The sequence below is a fragment of the Gossypium hirsutum genome, chromosome A04, assembly GCF_007990345.1.
Source record: "Gossypium hirsutum isolate 1008001.06 chromosome A04, Gossypium_hirsutum_v2.1, whole genome shotgun sequence".
NCBI lineage: Eukaryota > Viridiplantae > Streptophyta > Magnoliopsida > Malvales > Malvaceae > Gossypium > Gossypium hirsutum.
This window is the reverse complement of record NC_053427.1, coordinates 88,445,141-88,466,575: the sequence shown is the minus strand read 5'-3', so window position 1 is coordinate 88,466,575 and position 21,435 is coordinate 88,445,141. Positions and strand designations below refer to the sequence as shown.

The following is a 21,435-nucleotide window of genomic DNA, read 5'->3' as shown; positions in this document are numbered from 1 at the left end:
CAAATTTGAAGGGATGTGAGAATCTACAAATTTTTCAAGGTTAAAATATGACATAAGTACCTACACTCTTTATAAGTTTGGAATTTATTCCTTGTATTTTTATTTCTAGAAATTTAGTCTCTCTAATTTTTACTTTTAGATCTCAAAATTCAAGTCCAATTAGAATTGATTTTTGAAATCTGAACAATAAGATAACTAAATTCCTTGAAATAAAAATATACAATATTTTCACAAATCTGTTTCCCATTATAACTAATGATTCCTTTACTTCAATTGAACAACTTTTTTTTTCTCTCCACAACCTTAAATAAGAGGATAATACGCTTTAACGTACTCAAACTCACGTCCTTTTACATCGGCAACAATATCAATAGCAATTGAGCTAAGACTCAATCAAGAATTCAACTTCTTGTCCTTTTACACCGGCAACAATATCAATAGCAACTGAGCTAAGACTCAATCAAGAATTCAACTTCTTGTCCTTTTACACTGGCAACAATATCAATAACAACTTAGCTAAGACTCAATCAAGAATTCAACTTGTTGTCTTTATTTTCATTTCCTTGGCCAAAAGTGGAATTAATTAAACCATAAATCAAGGCTAGGATTTCTTCATGCTTGACTTTTTTTCTTTTTATGTCATTGTCTTTGGTTTTGCAGGCAAGTATAGGAGGAAGAAATTAAGTCATAACTAAGAATACTTTACTACTCTCTATTAATTACAAATATTAAGATTGATTTATGTTTAAATTTAAATAAAAAAATAAGTTGTTATAAATGGATTTATCTAAATGTAGTTTATCAATCTAATTCAAAGGTTAGGTAAATTTGGATTGATTTGAATACATAAATTTTTAATTTTAATTTTAGTTATAAATTACTAAATTGTTAGTATCAAAGAAATTACTCAATGGACTTGGATGACTAGGGTGACACATCATGTATCCAAAAAGGATAATTGAGTAGTCGATGGATTGGCAGTAATGATGTTTTCAAGGCCTCTGGGTATGTATAACTATATGCAACCCCTAGATGAAATTCTTCAAAAACTACATGATAATTGCTCTAGATTGACTTGACCCCACCTAGTTTAGTTATGGTCATATCTTTCTCCATGTGCCAAAAAAAAATTATCATTTTTAAATTTATATATGATTAAACTATGAGACATTTATAATGTAAGTGAAAATTTTATGTAAATGTTTACAAAAAATTTAAATAATGCTATAATTGAAATGATAAAATTAAGACATACTAATTAGTATATATATATATATATAAGCGTTTACCTCTTAATAGTTTTACAGAATACGAAAGATTAATCACTAGACTTGCTTCAAAGAATATTTTGGAAAAAAAAATTATGACCCATTTTCATGTAAGTAAAAAAAATTATGTAAATATTTATAAAAAATAAATAATATTAAGAAACGACAAATTTAATATTGTTGAAGTCATGTGACTTAAATTCAAATTGCTTTTATATTTTATAATTTTTTTAATGGAAAAGACAAAAATATCAAAATATTTATACTTATTACTTTCAAGGACGAGTTGTTGGATATTTATTTAAAATACTATTATTTATTACTTCTAAGGATGAGTTGTTGGAATTTTGATTGCTCGTCTCGATGTGTAAATGTTGGGGCTGGAAATACTGCAAATAAAATATATCTAAATATATAAGTCAGGTTATAACATAAAAGTTACAATGAAACACAGAAGTATTCGAAGGATAGTATCAAAGGAGGTTGGATTAAACTAGAGACTAATTTCTACACTAATAGGTCTAAACAGTAATAATCTAAAATTATAGTATAAAAAATCTAAATAAAATCACTATCATAAATTAAAGAAAACTAAACTAACAATTGAAATTCACTCAGTTAAAGACAGAAAATTAACTCACATCAGTATTCATAATTAACTTCAGAATTCGGGTTTTGAAGAATTAGTTAATAATTAACCTAGTTATTACTTTTCGGTCTGTAACTAGATTAACTAATCGACAGAAACTGCTTATCTTTCGACCTCGCGGTTTAAATCAAGTTAAATTAAGAGATACTCAATTAACTATTCTTTCGACCTCATTTACCTAAATAACTTACTAGAATTGTCAATAGGTTTAATTACACATAATTTAATTCAACTAATTCTAAGAAAAACTCTAATTTCTCAGTTAATTAATTTCACCTCCGATCGTTAATCTTCCTACATGTTTAGCTCCTCATGAGTCTAAATGCAATTTTCCCTAGATTCAATTCAGGCATTAAAACAAATAGCAAACTAGAAAAAGGGGAAAAGATAATTTTGCTTCGTTGATATGTTGATTAAAATGCCCGAAAAACCTAAAATTTACATTTTTTCCGCGTGTTTGAAGTGCAATTTGCGATTTTGACATGGTCTGGCACATTACCGTGTCGCAAGCTCACACGACCGTGTGACCAACCCGTGTGGCTCCTAAAAGTTACTCCGATTTTCTGATTTTCGCTACTTTTGTTCTTAAATACTCTCCTAAGTATAGAAGCATGAATTTAAAGAATTAGAAGCATAAATTCACCATTTTACATCAAATAATCATCTAAAAACGGATTAAAAATGATATTAAAACATATTACTTTTGGCATTTATCATTAGTCTTGACCCGGCCATGAACACCTCTACTAATAATTCATTTACTTCAATTGAACAAAAATTTGTTTTTATTTTCATTTTCTCGCCCAAAGGGTGGATTAAACAAACCATAAAGGCTAGGTTTTCTTGAAATTCAATTCGATTAACGATATATGCTTCCATAATTGGTGAAAGCACCCTAATTTTACTATGCTATTCTTGCTATATACGATTAACGATGGTTACTTTCAACATTTGACTCGAAATTTTTATTAGTTATTTTTTTTCATAATTTTAATTAAAATTGTCTACCTAATATTTGTATAATTAATCTACGTAATAATCCTTCGATTTACTAATTTCAATTTTTATTTTCATTCAATCATTTTTAATAAAAGTTGATGAACTTCACAACAAAGGTCTCTTGAATCTTGTTTATACTTTTAATAAAAATAGTTTCTGATATATAAAAAATATTTAGATAAAAATATTAACTTGTAATTATAAAACAAACAAGCAATTATAAATATTTTTCTTAAAAAAATCAATATAAAAAAATCTTTTTTCCTTCATAAATCATGTAATGTTTTAACCTGAAAAATTAATAATATTAACTATTTGGAATTCACTAACTAGAAAACCTAATTTCTAAGTTACTTCAATGTTGCCTTCTGCTGCTGCCTTGTACAACGAAGCATCCATGTAAGTGATGTTCTCTTCAGGTTCCTCAGGTTCACCGGAGGACATAAGCATGAAGTTTATCGATAGTTCCATTTTTGTTGATCTATTGCAGAGCTTTCTTCCTAGATAACACAAAACAAATATTAATTAATTAGCTTGGAACATTCTAAGCTCAAGAAAAAAAGAAGCTACTAATTCTGAAATTTACCAAATGCCTTTCCTGTTTGTTACTTGCCCGTAATTAGTCTCTTGCAGAGTGATCAATTCAAATATTATACAAGCAAATAGATTAATCAAACTATCAGTTTTCCTGTGATGCATAAGTCAACTTGTCAACTGCAAACCATTAATTCTTCAACAAAATTTCTGCAAATTTTTTGAAAAATCACATCAAACATTTAATATTTTTTTTGAAAATTCAACAAAGATCTCAATCTAACAAATTTTTCAACGTTAAAATATGACATAAGTCCCTACCCTCTTTATAAATTTAGAATTTAATCCTTGTACTTTTATTTCTAGAAATTTAGTCCCTCTATTTTTGAGATTTCAAAATTCAGATCTAATTGTTAACATCATTCAAATTATTTTGTTAAATTCACCTTCATTGCAATGGCAATTTTTTAATTATATTGCTACCAAGTGAGTATCTTTTTTATTTCAGTATGTTACACCAACAAATTTAACAAATTAAAAACAATAGAGTTAACAATTAGACTTGATTTTTGAAATCTGAAAAATAATGTGACTAAATTCCTTGAAATAAAAATATAAGAACTAAATTTCAAAATTTTTGAAGAGCACAAGGACCTAAACCACTCAAAACAATATTTTCACAAATCTATTTCCCATTATAACTAATGATCCCTTTACTTCAATTGAACAACTTATTTTTTTCTCTCTGCAACCTTAAATAAGAGGATAATACGCTTCAGCTCACTCGAACCCACATCCTCTTACACCTGCAACAATTTCAATAGCAACTGAGCTAAGACTCAATAATTGAACAGTTTTTTGTCTTTATTTTCATTTTCTTGGCCATAAATCAATAATTGAACAACTTTTTGTCTTTATTTTCATTTTCTTGGCCAAAAGTGGAATTAATGAAACCAGGCTAGGATTTCTTCATTCTTGACTTTTTTTTCTTTTTTTCTTTTTTTGTCTCATTGTCTCTGGTTTTGCAGGCAAGTATAGGAGGAAGAAATTAATTCATGACTTAGTATAGTTTACTACTCTATATTAATTACAAATATTATAAGATTGATTTATATTTAAATTTAAATACAAAATTAAGTTGTTATTGAATTATATATAAATTTAAATAAAAATTAAGTTGTTATAAATAGATTTATCTAAATGTAGTTTATCAATCTAATTCAAAGGTTAGGTGAATTTGGATTAATTTGAATACATAAATTTTTAATTTAATTATAAACTACTAAATTGTTAGAATGAAAGAAATTACTCAACGGACTTGGATGACTAGGGTGACACATTATGTATCCAAAAAGGATAATTGAGTAGCCGATGGATTGGCAGTAATGATATTTTCAAGGTCTCTGAGCATGTATAGCTATATGCAACCCCCGGATGAAAATCTTCAAAAACTACATGATAATTGCTCTAGAATGACTTGACCTCGCCTAATCTAGTTATGGTCTTATCCTTCTTCATGTACCAAAAAAGAATTATCATTTTTAAATTTATATATGATTAAATTATGACACATTTATAATGTAAGTGAAAATTTTATGTGTAGCACCCCAAACCCGGCCCAGAAGTTATGGCCGGATCCGGCATGCCACATCAAAAACATTAAAAAATTTTCCATTCTAAGTCCAGAAAATCGTACTTGATGTTCAAAAGATTAATTCATTAAGGGTTAAGGTGAATGGAAGCTGTGCACCAGGTAGCAAACCGGAAAAGAGGTGGTGAGTCCATCGGACTGCTTAAGTACCAAGCTCCCTTCGGATCCAATCCTAGACATGCATACCGCCATTGCCACACCTTAACATCATGGATATTTCTAGGAAACCGATTCGATTAAGTCATTTTTAGGAAAAGTGATTAATTTTGGAAAATACTTTCATTGCGGAAGCTTTGCTTGTTGTCGTGTTATTTTGAAATCAACTGTTGTTTTTGAAAACGCGCCCTAAAGCTATCCAATTTCAACAGTTAAAATAAGTATTACTTATCTTAGTAATACATATTAAAAACCATCAAAATAAATAAGCGGCCTTATTACATTTAAAAGCCCAAAACCTCAAACGTAATTAAAAGGATGTCCAGTTCACCAGAAGAAAATCAAACTTTCAGAACGGGTGGCCACTCCGAATTCCCTCACAGCTCCAAGCCCACTATGGTTGGGGATTTCCTGCGTGGATGAAAATAAAAGGGGTGAGTTTGGGGAAACTCAGTGTGTAAGGAAAACCCATTCAAAGCCCAAGTCAGCTCAAGCCTATTGGGCCTAAGCCCATTCAGGTAACAGTGGTACTGGGCCAGAGCCCTTTTCAGATTACAATAAACTGGGCCTTATCCCCTTATTCAGATAACAGTATGGCCCATAGGCCCATTTCAAAATACATGCAACATCAATAACATATGCAAGCCCATTTGGGGAGACTACTCAACCCACCAACCACTACAATCCACCCGTACCAGCCATACACTCCATGTGGGGAATAGCTCAACCCACCCAGCCCAACACTCCACAGTTGCAGCCTTGCTGCTCAGTTAACAGTAAATTGAGGCAAAGCCTCCAGTACGTGGACAAGCCACTTTCAGTAATTCCTCCGTCAATATCCCAATCCCATGCATCAGATAATAACAACATGGCATGCAGTAAATAACAACAGTTAAACATGCATTTAGGTCAATTTAACCCTAGGGGTATTTCGGTAATTTATCTCCTAGGGGTAAAACTATAAATTTTTCATTTTTAAAGGTATTTCAGTAATTTATCTATTTTAGGGTTTTTCATACATATTCCTACCTTTCACGTACTACAGAATCACGTACCGAGGGTTCTTACCGAATTGGGCCCGTTGGCCCATCATTCCAATTTTGGCCCATTAAGCCCAAAAATATCGAGGGCACAGAAATCATGCACTTTGCAATCCAAACATTGCAGCTTACCAAAAACATTAATCGATTTACCTCACGAGCATTCGCACACTCACAAATCTACAAAATACCAGTTTTCGGCATTTCGGCTTTTCGACTTTTGCCGATCCAAACTAAGAAAGAGGGTGTTAGTTACACACCTGTTTGCGACGATATGCTGATGTGATCGACACACGAACCGCCTACAATTGGATTACTAACACGTTAATCTAACTATTCAAATACAAACTACGATTAACCCCTTACAATATTCGGCCAACCACACCTACAGATCATAGTAAGCTTATAAGAAATCAATAAGCAACTCATTAACAAATTTTTGTCAATGTTTACCACATAATCATAATTTCACTGCAAGCTGTCTTCCTGAGCAACAATCACTAAATTATTTATAACTGGAGCTACGAAACTCCAAATCAAGTTCCGTTAATTTTACCTGAAAATAGACTCATATATCTTCTGTCCATAAAATTTTCAGAATTTTTGGTTTAGCCAATCAATACCAGATTTTTCTCAAAGTTTCTCATGTTTCACTGTTTGACTAATCTGACCACTCTTCATTACGAATCAAATTTCTCATTGTACAGAATTCAAAATATGTTCTTGTTTATTTCATTAGAAACTAGACTCAATAAGATTTAATTAAATAATTTATTCAGCTTCTAATTTATCTCCCACAATTTATGGTGATTTTCCAAAGTCACATTACTGCTGCTGTCCCAAGCAGATTTATTACCAAATCACTCTTTCACACATACCTTGCATGCATGTTATTTAAACATGTATATCACCAATCAATCATCACATAACTATGATTTTACTTAAGAATAATCTCCATTTCATCATTTTAAAGCACAAAATGTTAGCTGATTTTTTTCCCTTTAACATCTAAGGCACATGCATGCTCATTTGTTTGGCTCAACTTCACCTATCTTCCATTTTTCATCAAAAGAACATGAAACAACAACCATTTCCTTCATTTTAATTCATGACTAAATGCTCACAACACAACTAAAAATCAAAATATACTTCAAGAGTTAAGGTAGAATCTAGAAGAACTCATGAACCTCAAAATAGAAGCAAGGTACCAAGAACTTACCTTCAATTTTCCTCCTCCTAATGACCGAATACTCAAGAGCTTTCTCCTCTCCTTTCTCTTCTCTAACTTTCAGCTATGATGAACAAAGATGGACAAAACTTTATTCTTTTCACCCCTTTTTCTTTTAATAAAACTTCATATTTCATCCATTTAATTCTTTAATACAAAAGACATGAAATTCTTATCATGAAACATTTACCTAAACCATTATCATGAAACATTTACCTAACACATTATCATGAAACATTTACCTAATCCATTATCATGGAACATTTACCTAACCTATTATCAATTTGTATCAATTTGTACCATAAATTATGGATATCAAAGTGCACATTTTGTCAACAACAACATGATGGCTGGCCACTTCATGTAAAATGGGAGGTTTGTCTTGCAAATCCTCCTATTTTGCACTCCTATTTATTTGGTCACTTCAATTTAGCCTATAGCATTTTCAAACATTTTCACATAGGTCCTATTTCATAATTTCACTCCCTTTTTCTTATGGAACAAAAGTTAACTAAAATTGTCGGGTTCTATCTTAAGCTTGGGCCTTCTAGAGGCCCACTAACATAATTAAACCTATGCCAACATTCAAAGAATTCCCGAAAATTAGGGCGTTACATTATGTAAATGTTTATGAAAAAAAATTAAATAATGCTATGATTGAAATGATAAAATTAAGACATACTGATTAGTATGCTTTATATTATATATATATATTTAAGCGTTTAGCTCTTAATAGTTTTACAGAATGCGAAAGATTAATCACTAGGCTTGCTTCAATGAATATTTTGGAAAACCAAAAAAAAAAATTATGACCCACTTTCCATATAAGTAAAAAAAAATTATGTAAATATTTATAAAACATAAATAATATTAAGAAACGACAAATTTAATATTGTTGAAGTCATGGTGACTTAAATTCAAATTGCTTATATATTTTATAATTTTTTTATGAAAAAGACAAAAATATCAAAATATTAATACTTATTACTTCAAGGACGAGTTGTTGGATCTTAGTTTGGCTACATTTATTTAAAATATTGATATTTATAATATCCAAAAAACGAGTTGTTGGAATTTTGATTGCTCGCCTCAACGTGTAAATGTTAGGGCTGGAAATACTACAAATAAAATATATCTAAATATATAAGTCAAGTTAAAACATAAAAGTTACAATGGAACACAGAAGTATTTGAAGGATCATATCAAAAGAGGTTAGATTAAAGTAGATATTAATTTCTACGCTAACAGGTCTAAACAGTAATAATCTAAAATTATAGTATGAAAAATCTAAATAAAATTAAGTAATAACACTATCATAAATTAAAGAAAACTAATTTAACAATTGAAATTCACTTAGTTAAAGACAAAAAATTAACTCACGTCAGTGTTCATAATTAACTTCAGAATTCGGGTTTTGATGGATTAGTTAATAATTAACCTAGTTATTACTTTTCGACCTGTAATGTAACGCCCCAAAATTTCTATATTCATTTTTGTGAATGTGTAATACAAATATATGTCTGCTTTATTGGCTAAGTGTTTTGGGGGTATGTGGGAGGTCCTAAGTTCAAGCCATGCCTTTGGCAAATTTTGAAATTTTTCTAAGTTAAGTCTTACTCTTGTTCAGTAAGCTTTTATTTAATTGTTTGCAAAACTATATTAGAATAGGCCAGCTACTCTAGTGGTTAAGTGGAGTGTTGGTGTGTTGGAGGACTTGTGTTTGATTCTCTGCGATGGCAAGGAGTAGTAATTTTGCTTAAAGTTCGGCCAGAGTTGTGTTAAACTGGGATTCTGAGTAGTGGATGTGTAGTGGGAGTTGAGAGAGAAAATTAAGGGATTGAGATAGGGTAGGTAGTGGGATTTAAGTAAAACAGTTTCTCAAAAATTCTCTCTGTAGAAAAAAAACTGATCATCTTCTCCTCCACTTCTTCTTTTTTCATTTTTTTCTTCTTCTTTCTTTCTCTTCTTCTCTGTTCTTTGTCGAATTCTTTCCCCATTCTTACTGTTGTTTTCATTTTTGTTTTATTTTCCCTACTATCGTTGTTTCAAGTCTCGTTCTTCGCCACTTTTTCGTGCATTATCGGTAAGTGTGGTGAGTACCATTTTTCGTTTTAGGTTATGGATAGTGGTTAATGGGATTTTTTTGTGTTTGGAAAAGGTTAAAGGGCTGAAGTTATTCGATCGGTGTCGTGGTGGTGAAGAGACTTTGTTGTTCGATCTAAGGTAATGGTTTTTCATTCGATAGATGAATACCCCATTTTGGGTTTAGTTCAATTCGATTGTTTAAGTATTAATGGAGTGAAATATTGATCAATTTTAGGTTGGGAATTGCTTGGAGTTGCTTTTACGTCTAAAACGATACAGGTGTGTACCCGAAACGTAGAAAACATGGCTGTGCGATCGACGAGACCAGGTCGTACATGTAAGACACGACTGTGATAGCCAAGGCCAAATTGGATCTACGGGCCACACGGGCATGTAGGCCCACATGGGTAGGCCACATGGGCGTGTGAGCCCATTTTCACTTAATTGATTGCTAAGGTTGCACGGGTCGTCCAAGTCAACTGTGAACCTACTGTAGGGTCGGTAAGCATCACTTAGACCCCTAATTGTGTGAACTAACTATTTGATTTATATATATTGAGCATGATGATGGTATGCATGTATACTGAACTGGTTATATGTACTGATATCATGAGATATCATGTCATGATTTGTATGTTGCATTGCATGGGGTTGGGTTGATTATATTTGGAGGAAGTGTACTAAAAGGCTCTTAAGCCTAATATACTGGTAGCTCAGCTGCAAAGGGATGGGTAGGTTGATTATATCCCCACATGGAGTGTAGGGTTGGATGGAGATGGTGTGTAGAGGCTGATTGGGTAGGACTTTGTTACTGAATATTGCATGACTACTACTGATACTGTGATGGGCTAAGACCCTAATGCATACTGATACTGTGATGGGCTAAGGCCCTACTGCATATTTGATACTGTATTGAGATGGGCTAAGGCCCAAACTATTACTGATACTGAAAGGTGCTTAGGCCCAAAACTGTATTTGACTATGCACTATGTCTACTATTGTTTATTTTCTATGGGATTACACACTGAGTTTACGTAAACTCACCCCTCTCTGTTTAATGTGCCCAGGTAATCCCCAGACCTAGATAGATTGGTACGGCGGAGGACTCGACGGTTACCACAGTTTCTAGACTTTACGTTTTTTTTTAGTTTTTGTTTTATGATTTTATTGTTATTGGGATGTAATTTGAAGACTCTTGGGACTTTTTCTTAAATTTGGTTTTTATTTTTTTTGTGGAATTATAACTGCTAGTCGTAGGAAGTTTGGTTTTCAAAAGCTAACGTATTTTCTAAACTCACGATTACTTAAACTGCTTTGTTTTAAAAGCTTCCGCAATGAGAAACGTTTTAAAGCAAATGTTTTAAATAAGTAAAACAATTTCCTTTAGAACTAATAAGAGATAAAGATAGGTAATAACATGGAAATGATTTTATTGTAATAATTTAGTTTTCGAACACACTATCCTATGACATCGCCAAATTCAGCTATAACGTCTAGGCCGGGTTTAGGGTGTTACATGTAACTAGATCAACTAATCGACAGAAACTATTTATTTTTCGACCTCGCGTTTAAATCAAGTTAAATTAAGAGATTCTCGATAAAGTATTCTTTCGACCTCATTTACCTAAATAACTTACTAGGATTGTCAATATTAGGGTTTAATTACACATAATTTAATTCAACTAATTCTAAAGAAAACTCTAATTTCTCATTTAATTAATTCCACCTCCCATCGTTAATCTTCCTACATGTTTAGCTCCTCATGAGTCTAAATACAATTTTCCCTAAATTCAATTTAGGCATTAAAACAAATAGCAAACTAAAAAAAAGGGGAAAAGATAACTTTGATTCCTTGATATGTTGATTGTCTTGGAAGACGAAAACCTGTTAATAGTCGTTGAGGAAACATCGATTGAAAGCCAATGCAAAAGAAAAACTAAATATTGATGAAGAAGTTAACAACAAATTCCCAATCCAACAAAACCTAAAAGTAAAAAATTAAAAATTAAGGGAATAAAACCCCAATTAAACCTTAAACTTTTCTGTTTATAGTTCTAGTATTTTATGATCATATTAGATCAAATGCAAGTGATTAAATGGATTAAGATGAGCTGTGCATATGAAAACACCTTCGGTTGTAATTTTGCCTTCGTTGAATCAGTGTCGCGACACCATAGGATTGATGTCAAGACATCAGACATCAGACATCAAATGAGACTTCTTTGGCCTCGAAGTTGGGTGTCACGACATCATCGATTTTACTCTCCTAGCTTGCATTCGAAGTTCATTTTTGCTACACTGTCGTCTTTGCATCCCCATTCTGACCTTCGAAGTTGGTTGTCATGCCACTACTAATGGATGTCGTGACATTGGGGTCATTCTTCAAATTTCTTGGCCTGAAATGGTGTCCTACACACTCAATTAGACTTGATTTTTGAAATCTGAAAAATAAGATGACTAAATTCCTTGAAATAAAAATATAAGAACTAAATTTCAAATTTTTAAAGAGCACAAGGACCTAAACCACTCAAAACAATATTTTCACAAATTTCTTTCCCATTATAACTAATGATCCCTTACTTCAATTGAACAACTTATTTTTTTCTCTCTCTCCAACCTTAAATAAGAGGATAATACACTTCAGCGCACTCGAAACCATGTCTTCTTATACCGGCAACAATGTCAAGAACAACTGAGACTCAATCAAGAATTGAACAACTTTTTGTCTTTATTTTCATGTTCTGGGCCAAAAGTGGAATTAATGAAACCATAAATCAAGGCTAGGATTTCTTCATTCTTGACTTTTCTTTTCTTTTTTTTTTCTTTTTTTTTTTGTTTATCTCATTGTCTTTGGTTTTGCAGGCAAGTATAGGTGGAAGAAATTAATTCATGACTAAGAATAGTTTACTACTCTATATTAATTACAAATATTATAAGATTCAATTATATTTAAATTTAAATAAAAATTGGGTTGTTATTGAATTATATATATATTTAAATAAAAAATTAAGTTGTTATAAATAGATTTATCTAAATGTAGTTTATCAATCTAATTCAAAGGTTAGGTAAATTTGGATTAATTTGAATACATAATTTTTTTATTTTAATTATAAAATATTAATTAAAATTATATAATGCGGGGAAACAAGGTTGTTAAAGATCATAAAATTACTAAATTGTTAGTATTAAAGAAATTATTCAACGGACTTGGATGATTAGGGTGACACATCATGTATCCAAAAAGGATAATTGAGTAGCCGATGGATTGGAAGTAATGACATTTTTAAGGCCTTTGGGCATGCAACCCCCTGATGAAATTCTTCAAAAGCTACATGATAATGCTCTAGAATGACTTGGCCTCGCCTAGTCTAGTTATGGTATTATCCTTTTTGATGTACCAAAAAAAAAACTATCATTTTTAAATTTATATATGATTAAATTATGACACATTTATAATGTAAGTGAAAAATTTATGTAAATGTTTACAAAAAAAAAACTAAATAATGCTCTAACATACTTAGTATGCTTTATATATTTTCTATATACTTAAGCGTTTACCTCTTAATGGGCTTACAGAATACGAAAGATTAATCAGTAAATTTGCTTCAATAAATATTTTGAAAAAAATCAAAAAAAAATTATGACCCACTTACCATGTAAGTAAAAAAATTTATGTAATATATTTATTACTTCTAAGGACGAGTTGGTGGAATTTTGATTGCTCGCCTCGACATGCAAATATAGGGGTTGGAAATATTGCAAATAAAAGATATGAAATAATATTTATGTTCGTAAATATACAGGTCAGATTGTAATATAAAAGTTACAGCGGAACATGGAAGTATTCCGAGGATAGTACCAAAGGAGGCTGGATTAAAAAACTAGAGACTAATTTCTACTTTAACAGGTCTGAATAGTAATAATCTAAAATTATAATACGAAAAATCTAAATAAAATTTAATAACACTATCGTAAATTAATGAAAACTAAACTAACAATTGAAATTCACTCAATAAAAGACAAAAGGTTAACTCACATTAGTGTTCATAATTAACCTCACAATTCGGGTTTTGATGAATTAGCAAATAATTAACTTAGTTATTACCTTTCAGACTGTAATTAAATCAACTAATTGACAGAAACTACTTATCTTTCAACCTCACAGTTTAAATCAAGTTAAATTAAGAGATACTCGATAAACTATTTTTTCGACCTCATTTACCTAAATAACTTTATAGGGTTGTCAATCATAAAATTTTATTATACATAATTTAATCCATCTAATTCTAAGAAAAACCTTAATTCCTCAGTTAATTAATTCCACATCTAGTCGTTAATTTTCCTACAAGTTTAGGTCGTCATGAGTTTAAATACAATTTTCCCTAAATTCAATCCGGACATTAAAACAAATAGCAAACTAGAAAGAGGGAAAAATATAATTTTGATGCGTTAATATGTCGATTGCGCTTGGAAGGCGAAAACCCATCAATAGTCGTTGAGGAAACATCGATTGAAAGCCAATGCAAAAGAAAAACTAAAGATTGATGAAGAAATTGAAACTTGAATTAAAATTGAATCTAAAATAGAAGTTTACAGCAAATTCCCAATCCAACGAAACCTAAAACTAGAAAACTAAAATTTAACTAAGGGAATAAAACCCTAATTAAACCTTAAACTTTTCTATTTATAGTTGTGGTATTTTATGATCATATTAGACCAAATGCAAGTGATTAAACGGGTTAGGATGAGTTGTGCATATGAAAACACCTTCGGTTGTAATTTTGCCCTCGTTGAATCAGTGTCATGACACCATAGGACTGATGTCAAGACATCAGACATCGAATGAGACTTCTTTGGCCTCGAAGTTGGGTGTCACGACATCGTCGAGTTTACTCTCCTAGCTTGCGTTCAAAGTTCATTTTCGCGACACTATAGTCTTTGCATCCCCATTCTGACCTTCGAAGTTGGTTGTCACAACACTACTAATATGGATATTGTGACATTGGGATCGTTCTTCAAATTTCTCGGCCTGAAATAGTGTCCTACACACTCAATTAATCCATTAGTCGTTTCTTAGGCTCTAATTTGTCTAACGGGTCATTAAAAAACCTAATCATGTAAAAATGCTTATTTTATTGAAATCGAACATAAAACACTAAAATGGGAAATTAATAGAAATGTAATCAAATTACTTAAAAATAAACTTATTAATTACAGAAAAGAACTTAATTTGTCACAACGAATTATAGCAGATGAAACTCATTATATTATTTATGAAATTAGTTATCATCACTACAACAACCTCTTAACGAAAGTTAGGGATTGTTGTACATAATAACAAACAAAAAAGCCAGGGTAGATGAAACATGAAGTAATGGCAAGTTCATGTGATGGTTTAAAACATAACTGTTTGTGCTAAAAGCAATCACCATTGCAAACATTGCACGGCCAAGGAGATTAGCAACAGACTAATTTCAATATAAGATTATATTAATATCCCAAAAAAATTAATTTTGATAAAAGAGGATCCAGAATCCCAAAGTGGATGGAGAGAGCCAAAATAGAAAGAATAAAGGCCAATGCATTTGTTACAACAAATGCTTTAAAGGCTGCCTCATCAATCAGAAAAAGAGTGCCGTGCTCTGACAGTTTTTCAGTATTCAAACCACCAGTTACGGTTATTGCTACTGCAAATGCGACGGTGGCTATAAGTGCTACCACTACTAAATCAGTGTTACGATACCACTAATGGATGTCGCTACATCGGGGTCATTCTTCAAATTTCTTGGCCCGAAGTCTTGATTGACCTAATGGGTCATTAAAACACCTAATTATTTTTACTCTATTGAAATCAAACATAAAATGTTAAAATGGGAAATTAATAGAAATTTGTCACAACGAATCAAACTCATTATATTATTTTGACTACATTTATTTATTCTAATTGTCATTTAATTAAAGATGTGGTTATATTTTTATTCGTTTATTTAAGACTATCTTTCGATTTAGACTTTAGAATCTCCATCTCTAGCTTTTGCGCAAGACTTGATTAGAAGTTTCACAATAGCAGAATGTCCATACCTTGCTGCAACGTGCGAAGGAGTTCGACCTTTAGCATTCGTTTGGAGCAGCAGTGACGGACACTTGCTGAGAATTTGTTCCATAAAATCTGATACGTTTCTCTTTTTATCATAGGAATGGAAAGTAATAATAATTAAATAATTTTTTAAAGTGAATGATTAAATTTGATTCTTTTTAAAAAATTATAAATTAAATTTAATTAGCTAAATTAGTTAAATTTATTATTATGTCTAAAATTCTTTTTACTTCCTATATATTTCGACACTTCCTATGGTGCTTAACAGTTGGAATCACATGGACCTTTGGTTTAATACGGAGATTTTTTTTTTTTTTGGGGGGGGGGAATGAAGTTGCATCTACAGCCGTAACTGCTGGCTGCATGCAAAGTTGTTCTACCATGAGGGCCTCCTTGAGCTCTTCTTTTTTTGGTCTTTCACACAATATGAGTACTTTTTAGTACAACATCTTCACGAAAGCTAGGTATTGTTGTATGTAATAACAAATAAAAAAGGCAGGGCAAATGAAACATGAATCGATACCAAGTCTATGGGAAGGTTTTAAAACCATATAACAACTTGTGCTAAAAGCAATCACCATCACAACTATTGCACAATCAAGGAGATTAGAAACATAAAAGAAGATCCAGAATCCCAAACTGGGTGGAGAGGCCAGAAACAGAGAATAAAGGCCAATGCATTTGTTGAAGGCTGCCTCATCAATCAGAAAAGGATCAGAGTGTCCTGCTCTGACCCTTTTTCACTATTCAAACAACCAGGTAGAGTTCTTGCTGCTGTAAATCCAAAGTCACCTTTCAACTTCATTAGATTTCTTATTGATCCATATGCAGTCATAGTATCACCAGGCATGAAAAGAGAATGACTTAATTGTAGGAACGGTCTCTAAAAGCCAAATAATGAAGTAAATTCAAACCTCTTTTTTCCAATTTTTCACTACAATCTGGACATCTTTAATATATTTATTTTTAATTTATCAAAAATTTGTATTTTAATTAAATACTAAGATATAAATTTTAATTTACAAACACATTTAACAAGCTATCAATTTTAGGCATTTTAAGAGCACTAAAACCTTCCTTTCAAACCAACTCTCAAGACCCAAAATTAATTTTTTTTTTTTTAAATTAAAACTTTCTTTTTAAAGAATGATTTTATAGGTGTTTGATCATACCTAGTCAACAAAGATGAGTAGCAAACCTAAAATTCTCATATTTTTTAATGGTTCATCAAACTAATTTTTAATTATAATGGAAAATTAGTTGCAACATCTTTATTATTTTCTATATGTAATAAATCTTACCTTACACAAATTGTGGTTTCTTTTTAATCTTTTTGAAAATATGTATCTATCAACTAATAACATTGATTTCAATTAAATGAAGATTATTAATATTGATGAGTTAGATATATCTCAAAAAAAAAATTTAAAGTAATATTTCTTCAAAGAGGTAACATTGACACTAGGAATTGGAAGAATATTAATCCATGATAAAGTAATATTATCATATTTATATGTTACATAGATATGCAATATTCAAAATTAGCAACACAGAGAGAAAAAAGGCAGGGCAGATGAGATATGAAACAATGGCAAGTCCGTAGGAAGGTTTTAAGACTACATAACTGCCTGTGCTGAAAGCAATCATCATCGCAACCGTTGCATAGCCAAGAAGCCCAGAAATAGCTCGAGTTCGATATAAAAATGTTTCACGCCAAAATTTAAATCCTGATAATATATTATCCATAACCCTAAAGTAGATGAAGAGGGCAGAAACAGAGAAAATAAAGGCCAATGCATTTGTTATAACAAATGCTTTAAAGGCTACCTCATCAATCAAAACGGGAGTGCCTTGCTCTGACCCTTTTTCACTATTCAAACCACCGGGAACAGTTATTGCCGCTGCAAATGCAATGGTGGCTATAAGTGCTGCCACTACTAAATGAGCATCTCTTGTCTTCTCCAAGCTTTCTGCAGAGATAGTTGGCAAGAGATTGGGACAAACTGGTTTCTCCGCCACTTGATCATTCTGAATTTCTTCCAAGAATTCATTGATTTGCGTCTGCCATGCCACCCACATTAGCCGATTGTATTAAAGATTTACTAAATATGTTAATTCAAAAATTAGATATTAATAAAACCATAGCCATGGAAATGCAATATATACACACACCTGTTTCTGATGTTGTTTATTAGATCGAAGTGCATAATAAACTTCTTGAGGTGTCATTCCAAAAGCACCTTCCAAATTCATTAGATTTCTGAGTGATCCATATACAGTCTCAATACCACCATTCTTGACAAAAGAAATCGCAATACCACTAGGCTTGACAAAAGAAATCTCAATACCACCACACTTGAAAAGAGAAAGCTCTGATGGATAGGGAAAGCCTCTAAAAGCCAGATAATGAAATAAAGTCAAACCTTTGTTGTCCACTTTTTCACAACAATCTGGACATATAGAGAGAATCTTTGAAACTGTTCCAAGATAGCCTTGCCTGGCTGCCATAAGAAGGGGTGTCATCCCCCTCTTTTTATCACCTATATAGGCAGCTGATACATCCCTTTTTAACACTTCTTCCACAACTGATAATCTAGAACCCAAGTGTGCAGCATAATGAAGAGGGGTGTGCCCATCTTCATCTCTTTCCTTTGTCAAATTCCCCTTCTCCTCTAATATTACCCTTATTGCCTCTAAATCCAAGCAAAAAAAAAATGTCAATAGACCTGTTCTTTATTTATTTCAAAATTTTTTTAAAAAAAATTGGAACTAACTCAACAACATACCTGCATCTCCAGCCATAAGTGCTGCATGCAAAACTGTTCTACCGTGGGGGCCACCATGAGCTTCCGATTTATCTAATAATAGAGTCAACAAGCGCCCAGATCCTCTCTTCCTAGCTGCTATGTAAAGTGGAGTCTCCTGTTTTTTGTTGGCAGAATACTGAAAATCAGGGTCTTCAAACTCCAACAATGCTTTCACCACTTCAACATTGCCACACCCTGCTGCTTCTTCATGTAAAGCCATGTTGAATTCCTGATCCCTAATCCTTAGCATATCCCTCACTGCATTTAGTTGATCCATTCCCAGATTCTCTAAATCTCCATCTCTAGCTCTTGCGCAATACCTGATTAGAAGTTTCACAATAGCAGAATGTCCATTACTTGCTGCAACGTGCAAAGGAGTTTGACCTTTAGCATTCGTTTGGGTTAGCAGTGACCGATCCTTACTGAGAATTTGTTCGACAAAATCTGATCTTTTTTCTCCTCTTATCATAGTAATGTAAAAAATCAACGTAGACACTCAATTTTGCCCGGCCCATTTCAGTATTTAAAATAATAAACCAAAAAAAAAATAAAGTCCAAGTTCAGTCCAGAATTACAATTATAATTTGGCCCGATCGGAATGGCCCATTACTTGAAAAGATTTAAGGTCCATCTACAAACTTGACTCGTATGGAAATATAATCTTCAATGATATGTAATCTTAGATATGATACAATCTTAAATATAATTGCAATCTTAGATATGATACAATCTTAGAAGATATGATTTTGTAATCTTGGAGATTTAATTTGTAGATATCCTTTGATCTTAACCGTTGATGTAATTGATCTGTACCGTTAGATTTGGGGAGGCTCCACTATAAATAGAGGCCTCTCCCTTCATTGTAAATCACTTGAGTTTTGGAAAGCAATAAGAATTCTTGAAGAGCATTCACTCAAATTTCTCTCCCTCTTGCATTCTTACTCTCTGTGGTTTGTTCTTATTTTATTCTTCGTCTATCTTAGTTTTTCAACTCTTTTTATTTTTAATTTCTTCATTTTTTAAATATGTATATTTTTTCCTATCTTTTATACATTTGATTATGTATTTTATATATCATAATATTTAACCTTTTTATATAGTTTATTTTCAAATATATATTTTCTATGCATGTATATATATTATATAATCATTTCATTATAAATATAAATTATTTTACATATTTGATATTTTATACATTATTTTTCTAAACCAATATATTTTATATTTTTTATATAATTATTATTCTTATAAATATATTTTTTATTATATATTATATTTTAAATTTATTATTAAATATCACATTTTTTTATATGCTCATTCTATTTATCAATTGTTTATATTATACATATATTTTTAAAACTTATGTTTTTTTATTATTATACAATATTTGTTTTTACTTTAGCATTAATGTATTATTGTTATGTTATGTATTTCATATGTTATGTAATATCTTAGACTTTTATAATTTACTTTCAAATGCATATTTTTATATATGTACATTGATATATTGTATTATATGCATCATTTTTTTTATTAATCCATTCATGTGTACATTAAATTATTGGATTTTATATTTTATGTAGATTCTATTTATCCATTTGCTATGCATGTCATCTATTTTTACTCATACATATTTTACACATTAATATTTACCATGTTTTTTATATTATTTAATGTTTTATTTATGATATATTGTATATAATTAGTGCATTTATTATGTTTTCTTTTTGGTATATTCCTATTTGCTTAGCATGATTATTTTTATTATTCTATTTTACCCTCTATATAGTGATTGCATTTATATAAAGTGTTATAATACTTTATAATATACGCTATTTGAATATCTATGTTTCATAATATAGAATTGTCACTCTAAAAGGTCATTTAAAACAATATTTAAAAGTTTTATAAAAATAAAAAAGGCAATGCTTAGTATTTGAAAGCTTCGAGAAAAGTAGTGCCCTAACTTATTGGGTTGCAACTTTTCTCGTTGAGTTCGAATAGTCAAGTACCCTTCTAAGTTTTTTAAGATTTTCAAAATACGAGCAACTGTCTTGGAATTTCAAAGCGTTGTGTCCTAACTTATTGGATGTGGCGATTTGTCGTTTCGAGATAGGGATTTCCAAAAGGTTAACTTAGTGTCAATGCTTTGATACAAGTAAACCCAATTTTCAAAATCAAAGTATTTTAAAGAGGATTATATCTTAAAATTTTTTAAATTTCCGACATTAAAGACATTTGATAATCAATTAGGTACCAATTTTTGGGCGTTACGAGGGTGCTAATCATTCCTCGTACGTAACCGACTCCCGAACCCATTATTTTATTTCGTGGACCAAAACTAATGATTTTAAAACAAAATGTTTTAAAGGTGATCCAATCACACCTAAAAAGATTGGTGGCGACTCCCGTTTTCATTTTTTAAAATCGATTCCATTTTCCAAAACTCGATTTGAAAATGGTTTCGACAATCAAAAGCGAATAGAATGGTACATAATTTACGGGGAGGAATCTGAGTATTGAGGGCAATCTGTTAAAAAGCCAGGCAGCAATCTCCTGGGTTGCCAAGTTAACATGGAGCACGTTGTCACGGTTTGGGGTCTTTAGCGACTTAAGTTGAAGCTGCTGGTTATTATTGAAGACTTCAATGTTGCCTTCTGCTGCTGCCTTATACAGCCAAGCATCCATGTGAGTGATGTCCTCTTCAGTCTCCATTTTTGTTGATCTATTTCTTCCTGGATAACACCAAACAAAATTGAATTAATTAGCTTGAAACATTCCAAGCTCGAGAAAAAAATACTGCAAATTCAGAAATTTACCAAATGCCTTACCAGTTAGTTAGTTGCTTGCAAATCCTCCATTCAAGTCACCTACAAATGACAACTATATATAATTTCATACTTGAACACTTGCGATGGAAT

General features: G+C 31.3%; 1 protein-coding gene and 1 long non-coding RNA gene across 2 annotated transcripts; one reads left to right on the top strand and one right to left on the bottom strand.

Annotated features, from left to right (window-relative positions):
* The first annotated feature begins 9,098 nt into the window (after positions 1-9,098).
* On the top strand, positions 9,099-10,838 carry LOC107933365 (uncharacterized). The gene is made up of 4 exons (XR_001693600.2): positions 9,099-9,608; positions 9,684-9,748; positions 9,846-10,111; positions 10,678-10,838. It is a non-coding gene; the product is annotated as an uncharacterized lncRNA (long non-coding RNA).
* A 6,311-nt stretch (positions 10,839-17,149) lies between these two features.
* LOC107933352 (ankyrin repeat-containing protein ITN1) lies at positions 17,150-18,990 on the bottom strand. Its single transcript, XM_016865535.2, has 3 exons — positions 18,494-18,990; positions 17,880-18,400; positions 17,150-17,768 (listed from the first exon to the last, which is right to left on the bottom strand). The coding sequence occupies exons 1-3, from the start codon at positions 18,981-18,983 to the stop codon at positions 17,217-17,219; spliced, it is 1,563 nt and encodes a 520-aa protein (XP_016721024.1). The 5' UTR covers positions 18,984-18,990; the 3' UTR covers positions 17,150-17,216.
* Between the last annotated feature and the right edge of the window lie 2,445 nt (positions 18,991-21,435).